This window comes from Agelaius tricolor, unplaced genomic scaffold (genome assembly GCF_023055355.1).
Source record: "Agelaius tricolor isolate 1412-34295 unplaced genomic scaffold, bAgeTri1.0.p SCAF_68, whole genome shotgun sequence".
Classification (NCBI taxonomy): domain Eukaryota; kingdom Metazoa; phylum Chordata; class Aves; order Passeriformes; family Icteridae; genus Agelaius; species Agelaius tricolor.
In genome coordinates this window covers 511,265-535,658 of record NW_027269328.1, presented here as the reverse complement: position 1 = coordinate 535,658, position 24,394 = coordinate 511,265, and the positions used below count along the sequence as shown (strand labels likewise).

The 24,394-nt window shown below is 47.0% G+C and overlaps 1 protein-coding gene across 7 annotated transcripts in view; it reads left to right on the top strand.

Annotated features, from left to right (window-relative positions):
* DTNB (dystrobrevin beta) overlaps window positions 1-24,394 on the top strand; it is a 156,937-nt gene that overhangs the window by 80,079 nt on the left and 52,464 nt on the right. For all 7 annotated transcript variants that reach the window (XM_071417192.1, XM_071417193.1, XM_071417188.1 and 4 more), the window contains 3 exons: window positions 2,596-2,709; window positions 8,606-8,702; window positions 16,272-16,292. In XM_071417192.1, the coding sequence (XP_071273293.1) occupies window positions 2,596-2,709; window positions 8,606-8,702; window positions 16,272-16,292 (232 nt within the window). The remainder of the gene's footprint in view (window positions 1-2,595; window positions 2,710-8,605; window positions 8,703-16,271; window positions 16,293-24,394) is intronic.

Below are 24,394 nucleotides of genomic sequence, written 5' to 3'. Positions count from 1 at the left end.
TTTCAGGAGGCTGATTTATTTTTTTTATGATATATATTATATTAAAACCATACTAAAAGAATAGAAGAAAGGATTTCATCAGAAGGCTGGCTAAGGATAGAAAAGGAAAGAATGATAACAAAGGCTTGTGACTGACCAGAGAGTCTGAGACAGCTGGACTGTGATTGGCCATTAATTAGAAACAACCACATTGGACCAATCCCAGATGCACCTGTTGCATCCCACAGCAGCAGATAACCATTGGGTACATTTTGTTCCTGTTGCATTCCACAGCAGCAGATAACCATTGGTTATTTACATTTTGTTCCTGTTGCATTCCACAGCAGCAGATAACCATTGGTTATTTACATTTTGTTCCTGTTGCATCCCACAGCAGCAGATAACCATTGGTTATTTACATTTTGTTCCTGAGGCCTCTCAGCTTCTCAGGAGGAAAAAGATCCTAAGGAAAGGATTTCCATGAAACGTGTCTGTGAGAGCCCTGGCACTGCTGCAGCCGTGGTGGCCCAGCAGGGGCCCTGGCAGGAGTTTGGAATGGGGATCCTGGAGCAGGGAGGCCCCAGCCCATGCTGGCAGCAGAGCAGCTCTGCAGTCTGGCAGCAGGGAGAGCTGGAGGGGACTCTGTGCTCTTGGAAGGGCTCCATCCATCCCTCCCTGCTGCAGGGAGCCCTGGGCCTTGCTGCCCCTGCTCAGGGCCTGTCCCTCTGCAGGGTTTGGGGCTGTCCCCATGGGCTGCTCCTGCTGGGAGGAGGGCCCTGGGCTGTGCCAGGGCTGCCCCAGAGCCCTCCTGCAGCCCCTGAGGGCTGGGTTGGAGCCTCTGTGCTCCTGGAGCACCTCTGAGCCTCTTCTGTGCCAGGGGCTGGAGAGATTGCAGGGAGGGGTTGATCCTAGGGAAGCAAAGAATGTGCCAGGTCCTGCAGGGCTGTGGCCACATCCCTGTCCTGGGGCTGTGCCCACACCCCTGTCCTGGGGCTGTGCCCACATCCCTGTCCTGGAGCTGTGCCCACATCCCTGTCCTGGGGCTGTACCCACATCCCTGTCCTGGCTGTGCCCATATCCCTGTCCTGGCTGTGCCCATATCCCTGTTCTGTTTGTGCCCACATCCCTGTGCTGGCTGTGCCCACATCCCTGTCCTGGCTGTGCCCATATCCCTGTCCTGGGGCTGTGCCCACATCCCTGTCCTGGGGCTGTGCCCACATCCCTGTCCTGGAGCTGTGCCCACATCCCTGTCCTGGAGCTGTGCCCACATCCCTGTCCTGGGGCTGTGCCCACATCCCTGTCCTGTTTGTGCCCACACCCCTGTCCTGGCTGTGCCCATATCCCTGTTCTGTTTGTGCCCACATCCCTGTCCTGGGGCTGTGCCCACATCCCTGTCTTGGCTGTGCCCACACCCCTGTCCTGTTTGTGCCCATATCCCTGTCCTGGGGCTGTGCCCATATCCCTGTCCTGGCTGTGCCCATATCCCTGTCCTGGCTCTGCCCACATCCCTGTCCTGGGGCTGTGCCCACACCCCTGTCCTGTTTGTGCCCATATCCCTGTTCTGGGGCTGTGCCCACATCCCTGTCCTGGGGCTGTGCCCATATCCCTGTTCTGGGGCTGTGCCCACATCCCTGTCCTGGCTGTGCCCATATCCCTGTCCTGTTTGTGCCCACATCCCTGTCCTGGCTGTGCCCACATCCTTATCCATACCTGGCTATGGCAAATTTGTCCTGGTTTATGGCAAATTTGGGAGAAAACCTCCCAAGGGGCCCCTCCAGTAAGCAAACCCACACGGCCTCTCCCCACAACTGGTTCAGGAAGGATTCCTCAGAGAGAAGTGGAAAGAACCTGTTTATTTAACAGGCACAGCACCCCCAGCACACAAAGTGAACAATACCAGGTGACACCACTCTGTCACTGCTCTGAAATGATGACAAATTCAGAAAGTCTCTCCTGGGGGTGGTCGCTCTGTTCTCAGTCCCTCCTGTGCTGGGGCAGCTGCTGCAGCCACAAGGTGCAAACTCTCGGTGTTCCCCAGGTCCCAGTCTGGAGCAGGGTTGAGTGGGTCCAAAAATGGGAAAGGAGAAACAGTCCAGGAAAAATTCAGACTGCTCAGCTAAACTAACTAATGAGCAGGAGCAAAAAGCAAGAGCAAAGCAGGAGCAAGAGCAAAGGGAAAAGCAAAGCAAAAAGCAAAAGCAGCACCCATGCACTGCCCTGTCTGTGTGTCCCGCCAGCCGTGGGGGAGCGGCTGATAGCAAAACCAAAACAAAACATTCGCTCTTCAGAGCCAGTCTGGAAGGCACAGAACATGATATCCAGCATGAACAGAACACAGGAATGGGGATACAAGCACCATAATGTCACCCTAGGACAGGTATTCACGTTAATATTTGTGAAAAGCCAATGATAAACAGGAAAATTGATACAGCCTAACTTTCTGACATCACAGATATAATATTAATTTTAATATTTGTGAAAAGTCAATGATAAACAGGAAAATTGATACAGCCTAACTTTGTGACATCACAGATACAATATTAACGTGAATATTTGCTCAAAGCCCGTGCTAAGCAGCCTTTTCCCAGCGCTGACGCTGTGCTTCCCTGTGTGCAGGGAGATCCTGCAGGAGATCCAGCGGCTGCGGCTGGAGCACGAGCAGGCCTCGCAGCCCACGCCCGAGAAGGCGCAGCAGAACCCCACGCTGCTGGCCGAGCTGCGCCTGCTGCGGTAACGCACGGCCAGAGAGGGGCTGGGGTGATGGGGTGCTGGGGTATTGGGGTGCTGGGGTATTGGGGTGCTGGGGTATTGGAGTACTGGGGTGCTGGGGTGTTGGGGTGCTGGGGTACTGGGGTATTGGGGTACTGGGGTACTGGGATAGCAGGGTGCTGGAGTACTGGGGTACTGGGATAGCAGGATACTGGGGTATTGGGGTGCTGGGGTGCTGGGATAGCAGGGTGCTGGGGTGCTGGGATAGCAGGGTACTGGGGTGCTGGGGTATTGGGGTGCTGGGGGGCTGGGGTACTGGGGTGCTGGGATACTGGGATACTGGGGTGATGGGGTGCTGGGGTACTGGGATAGCAGGGTACTGGGGTGCTGGGGTACTGGGATAACAGGATAGTGGGGTGCTGGGGTACTGGGGTGCTGGGAGAGCAGGGTACTGGGGTGCTGGGGTGCTGGGATAGCAGGATAGTGGGGTACTGGGGTGCTGGGGTGCTGGGGTGCTGGGATAGCAGGGTACTGGGGTGCTGGGGTACTGGGATAGTGGGGTACTGGGGTAGTGGGATACTGGGGTACTGGGAAACTGGAATAGCAGGATACTGGGGTACTGGGGTACCAGAATGGGCTACCAGGATAGTGGGATACTGGGATACTGGGAGACAGGGATACCAGGGTACTGGGATACTGGGATAGCAGGACACTGGGGTACTGGTGTACTGGAATGGGCTACCAGGATAGTGGGATAGTGGGGTACTAGGGTACTAGGATACTGGGATACTGGAATAGCAGGGTACAGGGATACTGGGGTACTGGGATAGAGGGATACTGGGATAGCAGGATAATGGGATACTGGGGTACTGGGATAGAGGGATAGCAGCATAGTGGGGTACTGGGATAGAGGGATAGCAGGATGCTAGGATAGAGGGATAGCAGGATGCTGGGATACTGGGATAGCGGGATACTGGGTTAGCAGGATAGCAGGGTACTGGGGTACTGGGATACAGATGTAGGCTACGGGGATACTGGGATGGGCTACTGGGATACCAGGATGGGCTACCAGGATACAGGGATGGGATACTGGGATGCCGGGCTACTGGGGTACTGGGATGGGTTATTGGGATACCGGGATACTGGGCTGGGCTACTGGGCTATCAGGCTGCTGGGATCCTGGGCTAGTGGGATACCAGGATGGGCTACTGGGATACTGGGATACTGGGATGGGCTGTTGGGGTACTGGGATGGGCTGCCAGGCTACCGGGCTTGGCTGCGGGGCTGGGCCATCTCCCACTCGGGGCCGGTGCAACCCCTTGAGCTCCTCGGGGGTTCAGAGGTCGATACAAACCTCCCTGCCATGGTGGGACAGCCCAGGGAGGAGCTTGGGCACCAGGGACCTGTGGGGCTGGGCATGGTGGGGGTGATTGTCTGGGAAACACCTTCACTGTCCTGGGAAACACCTTCACTGCCCTGGGAAACACCTTTACTGCCCTGGGAAACACCTTTACTCCCATGCTTACTCCTCTGTGAAAACACCTTTACTCCTCTGAGAAAACACCTTTATTCCCTTGAGAAAACACCTTTACTCCTCTGAGAAAACACCTTTACTCTTTGAGAAAACACCTTTACACCCCCAAGAAAACACCTTTACTCCCCTGTGCAAACACCTTTACTCCCCTGTGCAAAGTAGGCATTTTACCACAATTACATTAGTTATTTCCCCAAGCTTTATCAACAACAGAAATAAAAGCCCAGATCTTTACAACAAAGTTACTTTAACATTACACATATAAAATGTATTTTAATAATCTATTTAACATTTAATAATAATTTATTTAAAATTTTCATGAAAAGACAATATTATAATGTATAATAATAGTTGTTATTATTATTATTAGATACCTCTATTAGTTATTTCCCTAAGCTTAATTAACAACAGAAAAAACCCCATATTTTTATAACAAAGTTACTTTAACACTACACAAGTAAAATTTATTTTAATACTTTATTTAAAATTTAATAATAATTTATTTAAAATTTATTTTATTTTGTGAAAAGCCAATATTATAATGTATAATCATTATTATTATTATTATTATTATTATTATTATTATTAGATACTTATATTGGTTATTTCCCTAAGCTTAATTAACAACAGAAAAAAACCCCATATTTTTATGACAAAGTTACTTTAACACTACACATGTAAAATTTATTTTAATAATTTATTTAAAATTTAATAATAATTTATTTAAAATTTATTTTATTTTGTGAAAAGCCAATATTATAATGTATAATCATAATAATAATTATTATTATTAGATACTTATATTGGTTATTTCCCTAAGCTTAATTAAGAACAGAAAAAAAACCCCATACCTTTATGACAAAGTTGCTTTAACACTACACATATAATATTTCTTTTAATAATTTATTTTAAATTTAATAATAATTTTTTAAATTTTATTTTAATATTTGCAAAAAGCCAGTATTAAAATGTATAATAATTATCATAATTATTTATTATAATTACTTATTATTATAATTAATTAGTATAATGTGTATATATATAATGTAAGCCAATATTATAATGTAGTATTATAATGTAGTATTATTATTATAATTAATTATTATAATGTATATATTTGTAAGCCAATATTATAATGTACAATAATTATTATAAATATTTATTATAATTATAATTAATTAGTATAATGTATATATAATGTAAGCCAATATTATAATGCATTATAATTATTTATTACTATGATAATTAATTATAATAATGTATGTATAATGTTAGCCAATATTATGATGTATAATAATTATAATGTATTATTATAAATTTTATTATTATTATAATTGATTATAATAATGTATGTATAATGTAAGCCAATATTATGATGTATAATAATTATTATAATGCATTATAATTATTTATTATTATGTATATATATATATATATATAATGTAAGCCAATATTATAATGTATAATAACAATAATAATTATTATTATCTACTTAGATGAGATAACATCCAACAAACACATGAAAAAAACCACTTACTACAAACACACCAACCATCAACACTCACTGCCTGAAGCCAGCGTGGGCCAGAGCCAAAGCTGAAAGTAATAATTAAAAAAACCCCTAAAACCACAACCAAGGAATGCACACACCCTAAAAAACAGAGCCAAAGGGAAACCACACTAAACAGCTCTTAAAGAGGTAAAGTAGCTTAAGGAGAAAATTATGTTTGCTGTACATAAGAGTCTGTGAATAATAATAATAGTAGTACTAGGAGTAGCAATAATAATAATAATAATAATAATAATAATAATAATAATAATAATAATAATAATAATAATCCAGTGTTTTCTGTCCTTTAAAGAACAACTCCTGTACAAATTCCCAGGGTGGATTATCCACATTGTGCCAGTGCCAGAGAAACCCTCAGGGTGGTTAATATTTGTTACATTAAGTATTTATATTTATATTTATATTTATATTTATATTTATATTTATATTTATATTTATATATGGAATATGTTACTATTCCAGAGTTTTCTGTCCTTTGAAGAACTCTTTTTGTGGATTGTCCACAGTGTGCCAGTGCCAGCATACAGGGTGGTTAAAAAATGTTAAAAATAATAATAATAATAATAATAATAATAATAATAATAATAATAATAATAATAATAATAATAATAAAAAACATAAACATTCCAGAGTTTCCTATCCTTTGAAGAACTCTTTTTGGGGCTTACCCCCAGTGTGCCAGTGCCAGCCCCAGGGCACTCAGAGCCTCCAGGAGGTGACATTCTGCCTGGGCTGGGCCATCCTGGTGTCCCCACACTGGGACACAGGGCTGGGCCATCCTGGTGTCCCTGCAGTGTGACACAGGGCTGGGCCATCCTGGTGTCCCCACACTGTGACACAGGGCTGTGACATCCTGGTGTCCCCACACTGTGACACAGGGCTGGGCCATCCTGGTGTCCCCAGAGTGTGACACAGGGCTGGGCCATCCTGGTGTCCCCACACTGGGACACAGGGCTGTGCCATCCTGGTGTCCCCAGAGTGTGACACAGGGCTGGGCCATCCTGGTGTCCCCACACTGGGACACAGGGCTGGGCCATCCTGGTGTCCCCAGAGTGTGACACAGGGCTGGGCCATCCTGGTGTCCCCACACTGGGACACAGGGCTGGGCCATCCTGGTGTCCCTGCAGTGTGACACAGGGCTGGGCCATCCTGGTGTCCCCAGAGTGCGACACAGGGCTGATCCTGGTGTCCCCACACTGGGACACAGGCCTGGGCCATCCTGGTGTCCCCACACTGTGACACAGAGCTGATCCTGGTGTCCCCAGGGTGTGACACAGAGCTGATCCTGGTGTCCCCAGGGTGTGACACAGGGCTGGGCCATCCTGGTGTCCCTACGGTGTCACACAGGGCTGGGCCATCCTGGTGTCCCCAGTGTCACTGCACCTGGGGCCATTGCTCAGTGTGTGTGGCACAAAGCTGAGCCTGGCTAAGCCTGCCTTTGAGCTGCTCTTTATTACTCACCGCTTTCCTTTTTTAAACCAAGCCCAGGCCGAGTCCCAGCTCCTGAAATAGCTGCAGAAATTCCTGCAGCCAGGGAGGGAAGGCAAGGTCACTGCTGTCACCTCCTGCTGTCACCTGCCTGTGCTGCAGGGGACGCGTCCTGGCTGCTGTGGCACTGCAGAGAGCTCTGTGTCCCCCTCATTCCTTGGGAAAACTGCCAATCACTTGTTTTTAGATTTTTTTAATGAATATTTAATTAATTAATTTTTAAATTAATTTTAAATTTATTTAAAATTTATTTTAAATTTATTTTAATTAAATTTTAAATTTATTTTAAATTAGTTTAAATTTTATTTTAAATTAATTTTAAAATTATGTTAAATTTATTTTAAATTCATTTTAAATTTATTTTAAATTTTATTTTAAATTTTATTTTTAATTAATTTTTAAATAATGTTAAATTTATTTTAAATTTATTTAAAATTTATTTTAAGTTTTATTTTAAATTAATTTTAATGTAACTTAATAATTTTTAAATTAATTAAAAATAATTTTAATTTAATTTAATTTTTAAATAATTACTATTTAATTTAATATTAATAAATAATTACTAATTATTTATTTACTAGTTAATAATTTAATATTAATAATTAATTACTATTTAATTTATTAGTAATAAAATTGCTATAAAAATAGCAATATAATTAGAATAATTAAAATTTGGACAATTTGGATTAGGACAATATGAGACAATAAAAACAAAGAGTTACAGACAGTCCAGGTACCTTTTCTGGGCAAAATAAGCCCAAATAAGGACCCACATTAACAGAGGATTAACCCTTAAAAGCAACAGCCTGTTGCATATTCATACACCTCATCCATGATGCATAAATTCCATTCCCTCTTTAAAAAATGTATCTGACATAGCATAGTTTCTATTTTAACATTATGTTATAAACTAAAACTATATTTAACACACTACTTAAAAAAATTCATACAGCATAACTTTCTAACATAGCACCTATAATATTCATCTGAATATTTGCCAAAAGCCAATCATAAAATCCGCATTTTTCACAATCCTGCAGCCTTCCCTGCCCTTCCTTTTCCCTCTCTCTGCTCCCAAAAGCTCCTCCTGCTCTCTCTGAGCTCTGCAGGATGCTCACAGACACAAAAAGTGGATTTTTCTCTGCTGCTGCCATGGCTGGGGGGACAGAGGGAATTGTCCCCTCCAGGTTTTGGTCCTGAGCTTCACTGCAGGTGAAGAGGACAGTGCTGGGACCCAGGGTCAGTGTCACAGAGGAGAATTCCCTCCCTGGCAGCTCTGACACAGCCTGAGTTTGTGTCTCCTCTCTCTCCCGCCCATGGCACAGGCAGAGGAAGGATGAGCTGGAGCAGAGGATGTCAGCCCTGCAGGAGAGCAGGAGAGAGCTGATGGTGCAGCTGGAGGGGCTGATGAAGCTGCTCAAAGTAAGGAACCAAAGGCACAACTACTTCCTTCCTTCCTTCCTTCCTTCCTTCCTTCCTTCCTTCCTTCCTTCCTTCCTTCCTTCCTTCCTTCCTTCCTTCCTTCCTTCCTTCCTTCCTTCCTTCCTTCCTTCCTTCCTTCCTTCCTTCCTTCCTTCCTTCCTTCCTTCCTTCCTTCCTTCCTCCCTTCCTCCCTTCCTCCCTTCCTCCCTTCCTCCCTTCCTCCCTTCCTCCCTTCCTCCCTTCCTCCCTTCCTTCCTCCCTTCCTGCCTCCCTCCCTCCCTCGGTGCTCTGGGCTCCCTGCTTTGCTGCCACTCCCTAGAAACCCTCCCTGGGTTTGCCAAAAGCCATTTCCATGCCAGCTCTGTGTGGGGCACAGGGGGTGAAGGTTCCTCCAGGTTTTTGTGGGTAAAACTTGCAGAATCTGAGATCTGGAGGGGTTTGAAGGAGTTTGGGTTGATACCTGAGGCTCAGCACTCCCCAGTGTGGTTGGTGTGGGTAAAACCTGCAGAATCTGAGATCTGGGGGGGTTTGAGGGAATTTGGGTTGGTACCTGGGGCTCAGCACTCCCCACTGTGGTTTTTGTGGGTAAAACCTGCAGAACCCCAGATCTGGAGGGGTTTGAAGGAGTTTAGGGTTTGAAGGAGTTTAGGGTTTGTTCCTGGGGCTCAGCACTCCCCAGTGGCACTGGGAAATAACGAGGGAGCAGGGCAGGGGTTGAGTGCCAGGGCAGGGGGTGAGTGAGGGTCCCAGTTGTGGCTTTCTCTGGGTCTGGATTGAAGGCAGGAATTCCAGCCCCTGTCCCCATCCTGAGCAGGAATTCCAGCCCCTGTCCCCATCCTGGGCAGGAATTCCAGCCCCTGTCCCCATCCTGAGCAGGAATTCCAGCCCCTGTGCCCATCCTGAGCAGGAATTCCAGCCCCTGTCCCCATCCTGGGCAGGAATTCCAGCCCCTGTCCCCATCCTGGGCAGGAATTCCAGCCCCTGTCCCCATCCTGAGCAGGAATTCCAGCCCCTTCCCTCCATCCTGAGCAGGAATTCCAGAGCCTGTCCCCATCCTGAGCAGGAATTCCAGCCCCTGTCCCCATCCTGGGCAGGAATTCCAGCCCCTTCCCTCATCCTGGGCAGGAATTCCAGCCCCTGTCCCCATCCTGGGCAGGAATTCCAGCCCCTGTCCCCATCCTGGGCAGGAATTCCAGCCCCTGTCCCCATCCTGAGCAGGAATTCCAGCCCCTGTGCCCATCCTGGGCAGGAATTCCAGCCCCTGTCCCCATCCTGAGCAGGAATTCCAGCCCTTCCCTCCATCCTGGGCAGGAATTGCAGCCCCTGTGCCCATCCTGGGCAGGAATTCCAGCCCCTGTGCCCATCCTGAGCAGGAATTCCAGCCCCTGTGCCCATCCTGAGCAGGAATTCCAGCCCCTGTCCCCATCCTGGGCAGGAATTCCAGCCCCTGTGCCCATCCTGAGCAGGAATTCCAGCCCCTGTCCCCATCCTGGGCAGGAATTCCAGCCCCTGTCCCCATCCTGGGCAGGAATTCCAGCCCCTGTGCCCATCCTGAGCAGGAATTCCAGCCCCTGTCCCCATCCTGAGCAGGAATTCCAGCCCTTCCCTCCATCCTGGGCAGGAATTGCAGCCCCTGTGCCCATCCTGGGCAGGAATTCCAGACCCTTCCCTCATCCTGAGCAGGAATTCCAGCCCCTGTGCCCATCCTGGGCAGGAATTCCAGCCCCTTCCCTCTATCCTGGGCAGGAATTGCAGCCCCTGTCCCCATTCTGTCCCACACCTGAGCACAACACACTGGCCAAGCTTGGGAATTCTGCTTTTCCTGAAGCCACTCACTGGCCAAATTTGGGATTCTGGTTTTTCCTGAAGCCACTCTCTGGCCAGATTTAGAATTGTGGTTTTTCTTGAAGCCAGTGCTTCTGCTCTGTGTTTTTTCCTGCTCAGCCCATTAATGTCTGACTTCTAAAATCACAGAAATCCTGGAATCCCAGCCTGGTTTGGGTGGGAAGAGACCTCAACACCCACCCAGTGCCACCCTTGCCATGGCAGGGACACCTCCCACTGTGCCAGGGGCTCCCAGCCTGGCCTTGGGCACTGCCAGGGATCCAGGGGCAGCCCCAGCTGTGCCAGGGCCTGCCCACCCTGCCAGGGAACAATTCCTAACTCCCAATATCCCACCCCAATCCACTCTGGAGCCATTCCCTGGCTCCTGTCCCTCTGTCCTTGTCCCCAGTCCCTCTCCAGCTCCTTTTCCCCCTCTGGAGCCCTGCAGATGGAATCTCTTCCAGGAGAGCATCTGCTCTGGAGCTGGGGGAATCCAAAGTGCAGAATTCCCTGCCAATGCAGATTTGCCTGAACATCAGAAATTTGTGCCTGGTTTTCAGTGTCAGCTGGGTTTTCCCCCTTTGTTCTCCTCCCTCAAACCCAGCTACAAATTCAGCTGCAGCAGAGCTGCTGGGAATGGGCAAAATTCCAACTCTGCCCCCTGAGCTGTGCCCATCAGAACCTCCTGAGCCCAGCTCTGCTCCCCCAGGGCTGTAAAAACTCCTTAAACAGGGATTTGAAATGCCTTAAACAGGGATTTGAAATGCCTTAAACAGGCACAGCTGGGCCCCTCACAGCCCCTGCTCCACTCTGCTTGGGGATGGGCTCTGTGCCCTGCCTAGATTTTTAATATAAATTATTTATTTTTATTTTTATATTTTTATATTTTGGAAAAGCAAGCTGGAGGTTGAGTTCCTGCTTATTTTTATTTTTATTTTTATTTTTATTTTTATTTTTATTTTTTTGTATTTGGAAAAGCAAGCTGGAGGTTGAGTTCCTGTATATATTTATATTTATATTTATATTTATATTTATATTTATATTTATATTTATATTTATATTTATAATTTTTATTATATATATTATATTATACCATATATTATATACTATATACTATATATTATATATAATGTATTATATATTATATATTATATATAATACATTATATATAACGTATTATATATGATATATTATGTATTTCTAGTTTTATTTTTATTTATTTATTTCCTGCTGTGCTGGCTGGCTGGTGAGGATGCTGTGGGTAAACCCCCCTGCCCTGCACATTTCCTGTGTCTGTGCCTTCCCAAACCTCACTTGGGATTCATTCAAGGAGCCAAACCAGCCTTCCTTGGCAAGATTTCCCGTCCAGGCCGTTCTGAAGCTCCTGTGCCCCCTGCCAGTGGGCCCTGGCTCAGCATCCCCGATGCAGCAACAGGAACTGAGCAATGACAGCCTCAGGTCATGGAGCCCCTCCAGGCCCTGCAAGGTCCCACTTAGGTCACCCCAAGGAGTTTTTTTCTCTCCTCTAAGCTGCCTCCCCTCCCTGTTTGAACCCCCAGGCCAAATTCCCTGCCCTGCCCCAGGCACCTCCTGGCTCTATTATTTTTTAATTATTTAAAGGGATCTTAATATTTTATTTTATTTTATTTTATTTTATTTTATTTTATTTATTTTTAATTTTGATTATTTTTTAATTATTTTTAAATTATTTTTAAATTATTTTCATTATTTCAAGGTATTTTAATTTATTAATTTATTATTTTATTATTTTATTTTGTTTTATTTTATTTTATTGTATTTTAATTTATTGATTTATTATTTAATTTATTTTTAATTTATTTTTATTTCAATTATTTTTTATTATTTAAAATTTGTTTTTAAATTATTTTCATTATTTCAAGGTATTTTAATTCATTTTCTTTTAATTTATTAATTTATTCTTATTTTATTTTATTTTAAATTTATTCTTTATTTTAATTATTTTTTAATTATTTAAAAATATTTTTAAATTATTTTCAATATTTTAAGGGATTTTAATTATTTTATTTTATTAATTTAGTACTTTATTATTTTATTTAATTTATTTTAGTTTAATTTCTTTTTAATTTTAATTACATTTAAATTATTTTTTTAATTTTTAAAAATGTTTTAAGGGAATTATTTTAAGCTGCAAGTTCCCCATCCTGCTGAGCTAAAAATATCATTCATTTCTCCCAGGTACTTTTGACACCTTTTTCTCCTGGTTGGTGTCAGAGCTGCTGCTGCAGGGGAGGGGAGGAGGCAGAGCCGGGGTCCCTCCTGCCCTGCTCAGGATTCCAGCCCGGCCCCAGGCTCTGCTCTGTTCCTGGTGTTGCTGTTTATCTCCAGCTCTCTCATTTTCAGTGCTTTTAGCCCTGCCAGACACGATTTTCCCCCGCCAGGTTTTAGCTTCTCTCATCACTTGGAGCTCCTCAGAGCTCTTCATGTATAATTTACATCAGCTGTTAAGCTTTTATGGGGATTTTTTTTCCATTTCCTTATGCAGTGTTTTTTACATTTTTAATGCTGCCTTCATTTCACCGTTTAGGGCTGGACTCAGCTCACCCAGCCCTGCTTGCCTCAGAGTTTGGGGCCTCAAATCCCCCTCTGAAGGGAAGGAGAGTGAGGAAAGGTCCTGGATGTGCCAGCAGCTTCCCCCAAGGGCAGCTCTGACCTTGATCTCTGGGACAGGACCCAGGGAAGGGCTGGGCCGGGGGGTTTGGGGTGCATTTGGGGAAAGGTTCTGTCCCCAGAGGGTGCTGGCACTGCCCAGGCTCCCCAGGGCACATTCCCAGCCCCGCAGAGCTCCAGGAGGGTTTGGACAGCACAGCCAGGGGTGGCCAGGCTGGGGTTTGGGGGGGTCTGGGCAGGGCAGGAGCTGGGGTGCTGCTCCTGGGGTCCCTCCCAAGCCAGGATATTCCATGGTTCCCTCTGTGCAAGGCCATGCAGGGCTGTCCCTGAGGTTCAGCCATTGTCCCCACGCTGTGCTGGTGGCACTCAGAGCAGGCAGAGGCCCTGGACAAGGCCCCTTCCAAGCCAAAACAGTCCTGGTTCTGTGATTTCTGACTGTTCTGGTCCTGTGATTTCTGACTGTTCCTGTTCTGTGATTTCTGACCCTTTTGGTTCTGGGATTTCTGACCATTCTGTGATTTTTGACCATTCTGTGATTTCTGACCATTCCCATTCTGTGATTTCTGACTGTTCCCATTCTGTCATTTCTGACTGTTCCCATTCTGTGATTTCTGACTGTTCTGGTTCTCTGATTTCTGACCATTCTGTGATTTCTGACCATTCCCAGTCTGTGATTTCTGACCATTCTGTGATTTCTGACCATTCCCACTCTGTGATTTCTGACCATTCTGTGATTTCTGACCATTCCCATTCTGTGATTTCTGACCATTCCCACTCTGTCATTTCTGACCATTCTGTGATTTCTGACCATTCCCATTCTGTGATTTCTGACCATTCCCATTCTGTGATTTCTGACCGTTCCCACTCTGTGATTTCTGACCATTCCCACTCTGTCATTTCTGACCATTCCCAGTCTGTCATTTCTGACCATTCTTTCATTTCTGACCATTCCCAGTCTGTCATTTCTGACCATGCTGTTTGTTTGTTAGGGTTAGGGTTAACTGACCCCCCATCATCTCCTGCTGTTCCTGGCCCCTCACAAGGCCCTCCCCAGGCTGCTGCAGTTGAGGCAGGGTTGGCATTTCTGAGTGTTCCCCACAAATCCTCCCCTGGCAGTGCTGACCCTTCTCTCTGGGCTTCCAGTTCTGGGAATTTCTGCAATCCCAGACTGGACTGGGAGGGAAGGCAGGGAGGCTGGGGCTGCCCCTGTCCATGGCCAGGTTTTACAGGGCTGGAGCCCTCTGGGATGGTGGGAGGTGTCCCCAGGTGGGATCTCAGGGATTTCCCCACCTGAGCCATCCTGGGGCTGTGGCTCCATCCCTCATTCCCTCATTCCCTCATTCCCACAGCCCCCCTGGCTGTGCTGAGGGTCCCTGGGGACCCCTGGGTGCTCCTCCCATTTCCAGCTCCATGGAAATCCAGCAGACAGATCCCATTTCCCTCCTGCATTTCCTCCCTGGCCATTTCCTCTGTGATTTATCCTGCAGACAGATCCCATTTCCCTCCTGCATTTCCTCCCTGGCCATTTCCTCTGTGATTTATCCTGCAGACAGATCCCATTTCCCTCCTGCATTTCCTCCTTGGCCATTTCCTCTGTGATTTATCCTGCAGACAGATCCCATTTCCCTCCTGCATTTCCTCCCTGGCCATTTCCTCTGTGATTTATCCTGCACTGCTCAGCCCCAGCCAGCCCAGCCCTGCTCAGAGAGGGATTTTCACATCTGTGCTCAATGCCAGGGCCTCGTTTTTCAAAGCAACAACTCTTTTTTTTTGTGTGGGGTGTGGAGGTGATTGAAGATCTTTTCCCTGAGCTGGGTCCCCATCTGGTCCTGCTGCTGGTGGGAGGCACAAGGGGGAATTTGGGATGTGGGGAGGGCCAGGCCCCACACCTGCCAAGCAACACCAAGGACACACCTGAAGGAACCCCAAATCTTGGCAAAAAACCCCAAAAACGTCTTCTCAAACCCTGAGAATTGTCCCCCAGGCTGGGTGGGAAAGCAGCTCTCAGTGGTCAGCGAGGAGAAGCTGCTTTAAATTAAGGGGAAGGTTCTGGTTAATCCTGCTCAGATGGGAGATCAGCAGGGGAAGGGTGATAAATGGGTTCATGGATTTCCAGGCCAGAAGGAGCTTTTATCCCAGGATTTTAATTCCATGACCTGGATTTCTGGGGGGCTGTGCTTGGCCCTGCTCCTGCTGGTGGAGTCACCTGGAAGGGCTGGGATTGGGAGGGACAGGGGTCAGCAGCCCCTCCTGCAGCCCCTGTGCCACACACAGGGTCACAGCCCTGCTGGCTCTCGTCTGTGAGAGGACAAAATCCACGGGAATGTCTGAGTTCCCAAGGCAGCTCTGCCTGGGGGACATTTTGCTCATTCCCAGCAGCTCTGCTGCAGCTGAGGGCAGATGTGCCTCCACCAGCCCAGCCCAGCCACAGTGGACATCTCCCTGCTTCAAAAGGGGACAAATTCACCTCAATTTCACTTTGGTTTTTTGGTACTGAGACATTCCTGCAGTGCAGGAGCTGCTCTTTCCCTGCTCAGCATCTCTGCTCCTTGCCCTGTGCCCTCCCAGCCCTGCTTCCTCTGCCCCTGGCACTGCCAGGGGAGCTGGCCCTGGGGATGTTGTGCTGCTGGGGCTCTGTGCTGCCCCTTTTGTGTGTGTTTGGACACTCCCAGGGGCAGCTCCAGGTTTTAGGGGATGGATTTGGGGTCTTTTGGCTCGAGGGCAGCTCGAGGTCTGGAGCAGGGTTTGAGGATCTTGGCGTGGTTTGGGTGGGAAGGGAGCACAAATCCCACCCAGTTCCCCCCTGCCATGGGCAGGGCACCTTCCCCGTGCCAGCCTGAGGTGATAAATTCCTGCCCAAAGGAGCAGAAACACCCCTGGGTGTCCTCTCCTGCAGCCAGGGATCCCTGCTGGCACCAGAGTGGGACAGTGGGACAGTGGGACAAATAATGGGACAAATGGGACAAATGTCAGCTGTGCTGCCCCTCAGCCCTCGTGTCCTGCCCTTTCACTGGGTGTTTTGGGTGAAATCATCACTTTCACATCATAATTGACCTTTCCTCTCTCTCTCTCTCCACCTTTTCCCCTCGTCTCTAGGAAGAAGAACAAAAGCAGGCAGTAAGTTGACTTCACCTTGTAGGTGATCTGACTTTTTTTTTCTCCCCCTTTCCTGCATGAAATCCATTTTCTGTTAATTGGCTTGTATGCAAATGAGCCCTGGGAATGAAGGGGGGGCTTTTTCTGCCTGGGATGTGGAGCAGAGCCTCCCTGAGCTCCCAGCAGAGATGGTTTGTCTGTCTCTGTGTGTGTCTGTGTGTCGCAGTTATCCCCTCTCCCTTTCCAGGGAATTTGATTGCCCCGGGCTGGGCTGCTGAGGCTTTTGTGGAATCATGTATAAAAACAGGGATTCTGATTGCTGGGAGGGTTCCACGAGCTGAGAGAGCTTTCCTGCCTCTTCAGGAATCCTTTAATTTACCTCCTTGCCACATACAAGCCCACGCAGGAAAACCAATTAATGACTTAATATTCCGGGCATGGCTCCATCCCCTCCGGCCCCTGGAGGAGGTGAGGGAAGGAGCGGGAGGCAGGGACGCCTGGGCTTTGTTCCATTCCCATTTTCGGGATCCACTCCAGAGGGAGCCCTTCTGCTGTCTGCGGCTCTCGGGAGCAGCCAGATGTTTACAGCAGAGGGTTTGCAGCATTTCTGAGCAATCCTTTACACCCAAAAGCTTTGATGAGCGTTAATCCGTGTGCTGTTTCTCACAGACATAACTGCGTGTCGGAAATATGGCAATTCTGGGGGCTCCTTTTTGTGGGGAAATAGGCATTTGGGGGCAGCATCTATTGCTGGGAACACTTCAGTTTTAGGTGTGCTGGAAGTGGCCGTGGTGGCTCCTGGGTGGGTTTGTGCTGCTGTGGCCAGGCTGGGATGGGGCTGAATGGGCACCTTGCACTGAGCCCAGCTCATCCTTAGGGAATCCTGGAATATTTGGGTGGGAAGGGACACAAAACCTCATCCAGTGCCACCCCTGTCATGGCAGGGACACCTCCACTGTCCCAGGCTGCTCCAAACCCTGTCCAAGCTGGCCTTGGGCACTGCCAGGGATCCAGGGGCAGCCCCAGCTGCTCTGGGAATTCCATCCCAGCCCCTGCCCACCCTGCCAGGGAAGGATTTGTCCTGTGTCCCACCCAAAGCCCTCCCTGGGTGTGATATTTTCTGGGGTCCCTGTCCTTGGAAGGAAAGAAGGAATCTGACTCTATGTTCTTAGAAGGTTAATTTATCATTATATTGTATTGTATTGTATTATATTATATTATATTATATTATATATTTTATATATAATATATATTATAATATGATATCTAATATATTATATATTAGATATACAGTATATATTATATATTATATAACATATTATATAAAATATATATTATGTATAATGCTATATAATACTATATAATATAATACTATATAATATATATTTTATATATACATTATATTATATTATATTATATTATATTATATTATATTATATTATATTACATTACATTACATTACATTATAGAATGCTATACTAAAACTATACTAAAGAATAGAAAAAGGATACTTACAGAAGGCTACAAAGAATGATCATTAAGAACTCATGACCCTCTCCAGAGTCTGACACAGCCTGGCCCTGATTGGTCACTAAGTCAAAACAATTCACATTAAATTAATGAACAATCACCTGTTGGACAAACAATGTCCAAACCACATTCCAGAGCAGCAAAACCCAGGAGAAGCAAATGAGATAAGGATTGTTTTCCTTTTTCTCTGAGGCTTCCCAGGAGAGACATCCTGGGCAAGGGATTTTTCAGAGAATGTGATGGTGGCACCTGGATGTCCTGGGCTCCTGGCAGGAGGGATTGGGGTTGTTGAAGGATCCCTCCTGGGAGTGATCTCTGCAGGGCAGGGCAGGGCTTTGTGTTAGCCCCCTGCTCCTCTGGATTGTGGATGGTGGAAAAGGGTAAATGTGAGATCAGGGAGCAAGCTGAGCAGTTTGAAATCCCTTTTCCCCCTGGGGCACTGTGTCAGGAGGAGGGTAAAGAGCCAAAACTGAAATAACATCAGTGACATTCCATGCAGGCCCAGCCCTCTGGAGCCAGGAATGCAGGAGCCAAAGTTGGTTTGAAGCCCAAGAAAAGCAGATTTTGGGCAACAAAAGGACAGAATTCTGGTCTGCAGGAATTGAAATTTGACATCCTTCCTTTGCATGGCCTGGAGTGGCTTGAGCTGCTTCCCCCTGGCTGGGAAAGTGCAGCCTGGGAAGGTTGGGAATCCCAGGACAGGCTGAGAAATCCCAGGACAGGCTGGAAATCCCAGGAAAAGCTGGGAATCCCAGGACAGGCTGAGAAATCCCAGGAAAAGCTGGGAATCCCCCCTGGCTGTGAAGGTACAGCCTGGGAAGGTTGGGAATCCCAGGAAAGGCTGGGAAATCCCAGGACAGGCTGAGAATCCCAGGACAGGCTGGAAAATCCCAGGACAGGCTGAGAAATCCCAGGACAGGCTGGGATATCCCAGGAAAGGCTGGGAAATCCCAGGACAGGCTGGGAAATCCCAGGAAAGGCTGAGAATCCCAGGAAAGGCTGGGAAATCCCAGGACAGGCTGAGAATCCCAGGACAGGCTGGGAAATCCCAGGACAGGCTGAGAAATCCCAGGACAGGCTGGGATATCCCAGGAAAGGCTGGGAAATCCCAGGACAGGCTGGAAAATCCCCCCTGGCTAAGAAGGTGCAGCCTGGGAAGGTTGGGAATCCCAGGACAGCCTGGGAAATCCCAGGACAGGCTGAGAATCCCAGGACAGGCTGGGAAATCCCAGGATAGGCTGGGAAATCCCAGGACAGGCTGGGAAATCCCAGGATAAGCTGGAAATCCCAGGATAGGTTGGGAAATCCCAGGAAAAGCTGTGAAGGTGCAGCCTGGGAAGGTTGGGAATCTCAGGACAGGCTGAGAAATCCCAGGACAGGCTGGGAAATCCCAGGAAAGGCTGAGAATACCAGGAAAGGCTGGGATATCCCAGGAAAGGCTGGGAAATCCCAGGAAAAGCTGGGAATCCCCCCTGGCTGTGAAGGTGCAGCCTGGGAAGGTTGGGAATCACCTCCAGGCCCCCCTGTCCCAGCTGGGGTTGGAGCTGTGGCTGCTGGGAGTTCAGAGTTCCTGTGCTGACAGACTCTGACCCTGCTGTGGAGGCGTGTGTTTGATATTGATTTGAATTTCAACATTTTTAATTTGGTTTTTTTTGTGTTATAGGGAAATAGAGGGGTTTTCTTATAGTTTTATAAGGAGGTTTTAGTTTTAAGATTAAGGTTTTGGGGTTTTTTTGGGATTTATTTTTTTATTGATTTTACTATTTTAATGTTTTTTTATATGTTTGTGGGGTTTTTTTAATTTGAGGGATGACTGAAGTATTGAAAGAGTTAATGTTTTGTTTGGGGTTTCTAGATGGTTATTTGGTGTTTGAAGTGGGAATTGTGGTTGGGGTTGGGTTAGGATTGGTTGTAGGGCTGGTTTTTCAATTTTGTTGTATTTAATTTTAATTGTAGAGTTATGATTTATTTGGTGTTTGAGGTGGGAGTTGTGGTGGGAATTAAGTTAGGATTGGTTGTAGGGCTGGTTTTGGGGTTTTGCTGTATTTAATTTTAGATGTAGAGTTATGTTTTATTTGGTGTTTATGGTGAGAATTGTGTTAGGATTGGTTGTAGGGCTGGTTTTGGGGTTTTGTTGTATTTAATTTTGGTTGTAGGGTTATGATTTATTTGGTGTTTATGGTGAGAATTGTGTTAGGATTGGTTGTAGGGTTGGTTTTGTGGTTTTGTTGTATTTAGTTTTACTTGTAGGGTTATGTTTCATTTGGTGTTTGTGGTTGGGGTTCTTAGGATTGGTTGTATGGTTGGTTTTGGGGTTCTTTTGTATTTAATTTTAGTTGTAGGGTTATGTTTTATTTGGTGTTTGAGGTGGGAGCTGTGGTTGGGGTTGTGTTAGGATTGGTTTAGGGCTGGTTTTTGGAGTTTTGTTATATTTAATTTTAGTTGTAGGGTTATGTTTTATTTTGTGTTTGTGTGGGAACTGTGGTTGGTTGTAGGGTTGGTTTTGGGGTTTTGCTGTATTTAATTTTAGCTGTAGGATTATGTTTTATTTGGTGTTTGTGTGGGAATTGTGGTTGGGGTTGGGTTAGGATTGGTTGTAGGGTTTGTTTTGGGGTTTTTGGTACTTAATTTTAATTGTAGGGTTATGTTTTCTTTGGTGTTTCAGGTGAGAATTGTGGCTGTGTTAGGATTGGTTGTATGGCTGATTTTCGGGTTGCTTTGTATTTAATTTTAGCTGTAGGGTTATGTTTATTTAGTGTTTGTGGTGGGAACTGTGGTTGGGGTGGTGTTAGGGTTGGCTGTAGGGTTGGTTTTGGGTTTTGTTTTATTTAATTTTAACTGTAGGGTTATGATTAATTTGGTGTTTGAGGTGGGAATTGTGTTAGGATTGGTTGTAGGGCTGGTTTGGGGGTATTTTGTATTTAATTTTAGTTGTACGATCATGTTATTTTTTGTGTTTGTGGTGGGAATTGCGGTTGGGGTGGTGTTATGATTGGTGGTAGGGTTGATTTTGAGGGTTTTTGTATTTAATTTTAGTTGTAGAGTTATGTTTTATTTGGTGTTTGAGGTGGGAATTGTGTTAGGATTGGTTGCACGGTTTGTTGGGGGGGGTTTGTATTTAATTTTAGCTGTAGGGTTATGTTTTATTTAGTGTTTCTGGTGGGAATTTCTTTGTGGTGGTTGGGGTGGTTTAGGACTGGTTGTAGGGTTGGTTTGGGGTTGTCTTTTGTATTTAATTTTAGTTGTAGGATTATGCTTTATTTGGTGTTTGTGGTAGGGGCGGTGTTGGGATTGGTTGTAGGGTTGGTTTTGTGGTTTTGTTGTATTTCTATTTACTTGTAGGGTTATGTTTTATTTGGTGTTTGTGGTTGGGGGTGGGTTAGGATTGGTTGTAGGGTTGTTTTTTGGATTTTCTTGTATTTAATTTTAATTGTAGGGTTATGATTTATTTGGTGTTTGAGGTGGGAACTGTGGTGGGAATTAAGTTAGGATTGGTTGTAGGGCTGGTTTTTGTTGTATTTAATTTTAGTTGAAGGGTTATGTTTTATTCAGTCTTTTGGTGGGAACTGTAGTTGGGGTGGTGTTAGGATTGGCTGTAGGGTTGGTTTGTGTATTTTTTGTATTTAGTTTTAGTTGTAGGGTTATGTTTATTTGGTGTTTGTGGTTGGGATGGTTAGGATTGGTTGTAGGGTTGGTTTTGGGGTATTTTGTATTTAATTTTAGCTGTAAGATCATGTTATATTTTGTGTTTGTGGTGGGAATTGTGGTTGGGGCGGTGATAGGACTGGTTGTAGGGTTGATTTTGGGGTTTTGTTTTATTTAATTTTAATTGTAGGGTTATGTTTTATTTGGTGTTTGTGGTGGGAATTGTGGTTGTGTCAGGATTGGTTGTAGGGTCGGTTTTAGGCTGTTTGTATTTAATTTCAGCTGTAGGGTTGTTTTGTGGGGGTTGCAGGGTTGGTTTTGGGTTTTTTGTATGATTTTGTGTGGTGGCAGTGCAGGGGGGAGAGGATTTGGTGCCACATGGTCAGAACTGAAATCCCATCAAGGCTTGGGCAGGTCCTGCTCTGTCCTGGGCCCCTGGAGGGACAGAGCTCAGTGTGACGTCACAGCCCTGGAGTGATGTCATAGCCCTCGTGTGATGTCACAGCCCTGGAGTGATGTCACAGCACTGGTGTGATGTCACAGCCCTGGAGTGATGTCATAGCCCTGGAGTGATGTCACAGCCCTGGAGTGATGTCACTGCCCTGGAGGGACAGAGCTCAGTGTGATGTCACAGCCCTGGAGTGATGTCACGGCCCTGGAGTGATGTCACCGCCCTGGTGTGATGTCACAGCCCTGGAGTGATGTCATAGCCCTGGAGTGATGTCATAGCACTGCAGTGATGTCACAGCCCTGCGGTGATGTCACAGCCCTGGAATGATGTCATAGTCCTGATGTGATGTCACAGCCCTGGAGTGATGTCACCGCCCTGGTGTGATGTCACAGCCCTGGAGTGATGTCATAGCACTGCAGTGATGTCATAGCCCTGGAGTGATGTCACAGCCCTGGTGTGATGTCACAGCCCTGGAGTGATGTCACAGCCCTGGAGTGATGTCACAGCACTGGTGTGATGTCACAGCCCTGTGGTGATGTCACAGCCCTGGAATGATGTCATAGTCCCGGAGTGATGTCACAGCCCTGGAGTGATGTCATAGTCCTGGAGTGATGTCACAGCCCTGGAGTGATGTCACGGCCCTGGAGTGATGTCATAGCCCTGGTGTGATGTTATAGCCCTGGAGGAACTGAGCTCAGTGTGATGTCACATCCCTTGTGTGATGTCATAGCTCTGGAGTGAGCTGGGATGGGTTAGTCCTGCTCTGGGTTAACCTGGGATGGGTTAGTCCTGCTCTGGGTTAACCTGGGATGAGTTAGTCCTGCCCTGGAGCAGCAGGGAGCCCTGGGATGGATTTAATCCTGCACAGAGCTGAGCCCAGCTCTGCCAGGGGGCACAGAGCAGCAGGAATGTCCCAGAGCAGAGCAGGAATGTCCCAGAGCAGAGCAGGAATGTCCCAGAACAGCAGGAATGTCCCAGAACAGATCAGGAATGTCCCAGGACAGAGCAGGAATGTCCCAGAACAGCAGGAATGTCCCAGAACAGAGCAGGAATGTCCCAGAACAGAGCAGGAATGTCTCAGGACAGAGCAGGAATGTCCCAGAACAGCAGGAATGTCCCAGAGCAGAGCAGGAATGTCCCAGAACAGCAGGAATGTCCCAGAACAGAGCAGGAATGTCCCAGAACAGAGCAGGAATGTCTCAGGACAGAGCAGGAATGTCCCAGAACAGCAGGAATGTCCCAGAGCAGAGCAGGAATGTCCCAGAACAGCAGGAATGTCCCAGAACAGCAGGAATGTCCCAGAACAGAGCAGGAATGTCCCAGAACAGCAGGAATGTCCCAGAGCAGAGCAGGAATGTCCCAGAACAGCAGGAATGTCCCAGAACAGCAGGAATGTCCCAGAACAGCAGGAATGTCCCAGGACAGAGCAGGAATGTCCCAGGAACAGCAGGAACGTCCCAGAACAGCAGGAATGTCCCAGAACAGACCAGGAATGTCCCAGAGCAGAGCAGGAATGTCCCAGGAACAGCAGGAATGTCCCAGGAACAGCAGGAATGTCCCAGAACAGAGCAGGAATGTCCCAGAACAGAGCAGGAATGTCCCAGAACAGCAGGAATGTCCCAGAACAGAGCAGGAATGTCCCAGAACAGAGCAGGAATGTCCCAGAACAGCAGGAATGTCCCAGAGCAGAGCAGGAATGTCCCAGAACAGCAGGAATTTCCCAGGAACAGCAGGAATGTCCCAAAGGCTGAGGAGCAGTGGCCCTGCAGAGTCTCTGAGCATGCAGCTCCATGAATCCACAGCTCAGGTTTACCTTGTAGGAATCAGTAAATCCCAGACTGGTTTGTGCTGGGAGGGCCCTCAGAGCCCACCCAGTGTCCCCCTGCCATGGCAGGGTCACCTTCACTGTCCCAGGGGCTCCCAGCCCCATCCAGCCTGGCCTGGGATATTTTATCCATAATCCCATTAAAGATCTCACTTTTGAGATGAGAGTGGAATTTTCATTGCAGAGCCTCTCCCAGTCTGTGCCACCCTTTGTCCCCTGCTCCTGAGGGTCCCTGGTGTTTGTTGCTGGCCTTTCTCAGTTCTGTTCCACGTTGCCACAGATGTTTTGGTGCCACAGTTGGGGACACATGGGCCTGTGGCAGTTTTGTTTCCATCGTGGGAAGATCCCTGCCATGGCTGCAGAGATGTTCCAGGATTTGCATTGGTTTTGGCAGGGCCTGCCTGTCCTTGCTGTTTATTTCATCCCTGGGAAAGGCAATGCTGCTGCTGAGTTTGGCAGGGCAGAATTCCAGAATATTCTCCTCTGGCGTCTTTTCTTTGGGCACAGGCTGGAAGTGGTTAAAGGACTTTCCCTGTGGGTCCAGGATGTGAAATATTTATTGCTTCCCTGCTGGATTTCACAGCCCTGCAGGCTCTGGTGGAGCAGTGCTGCCTTCGAGTGCTCCAAGGGCTGCAGGAAGCGTGGGCAGCGCACTCGGGGTGACCCAGCACT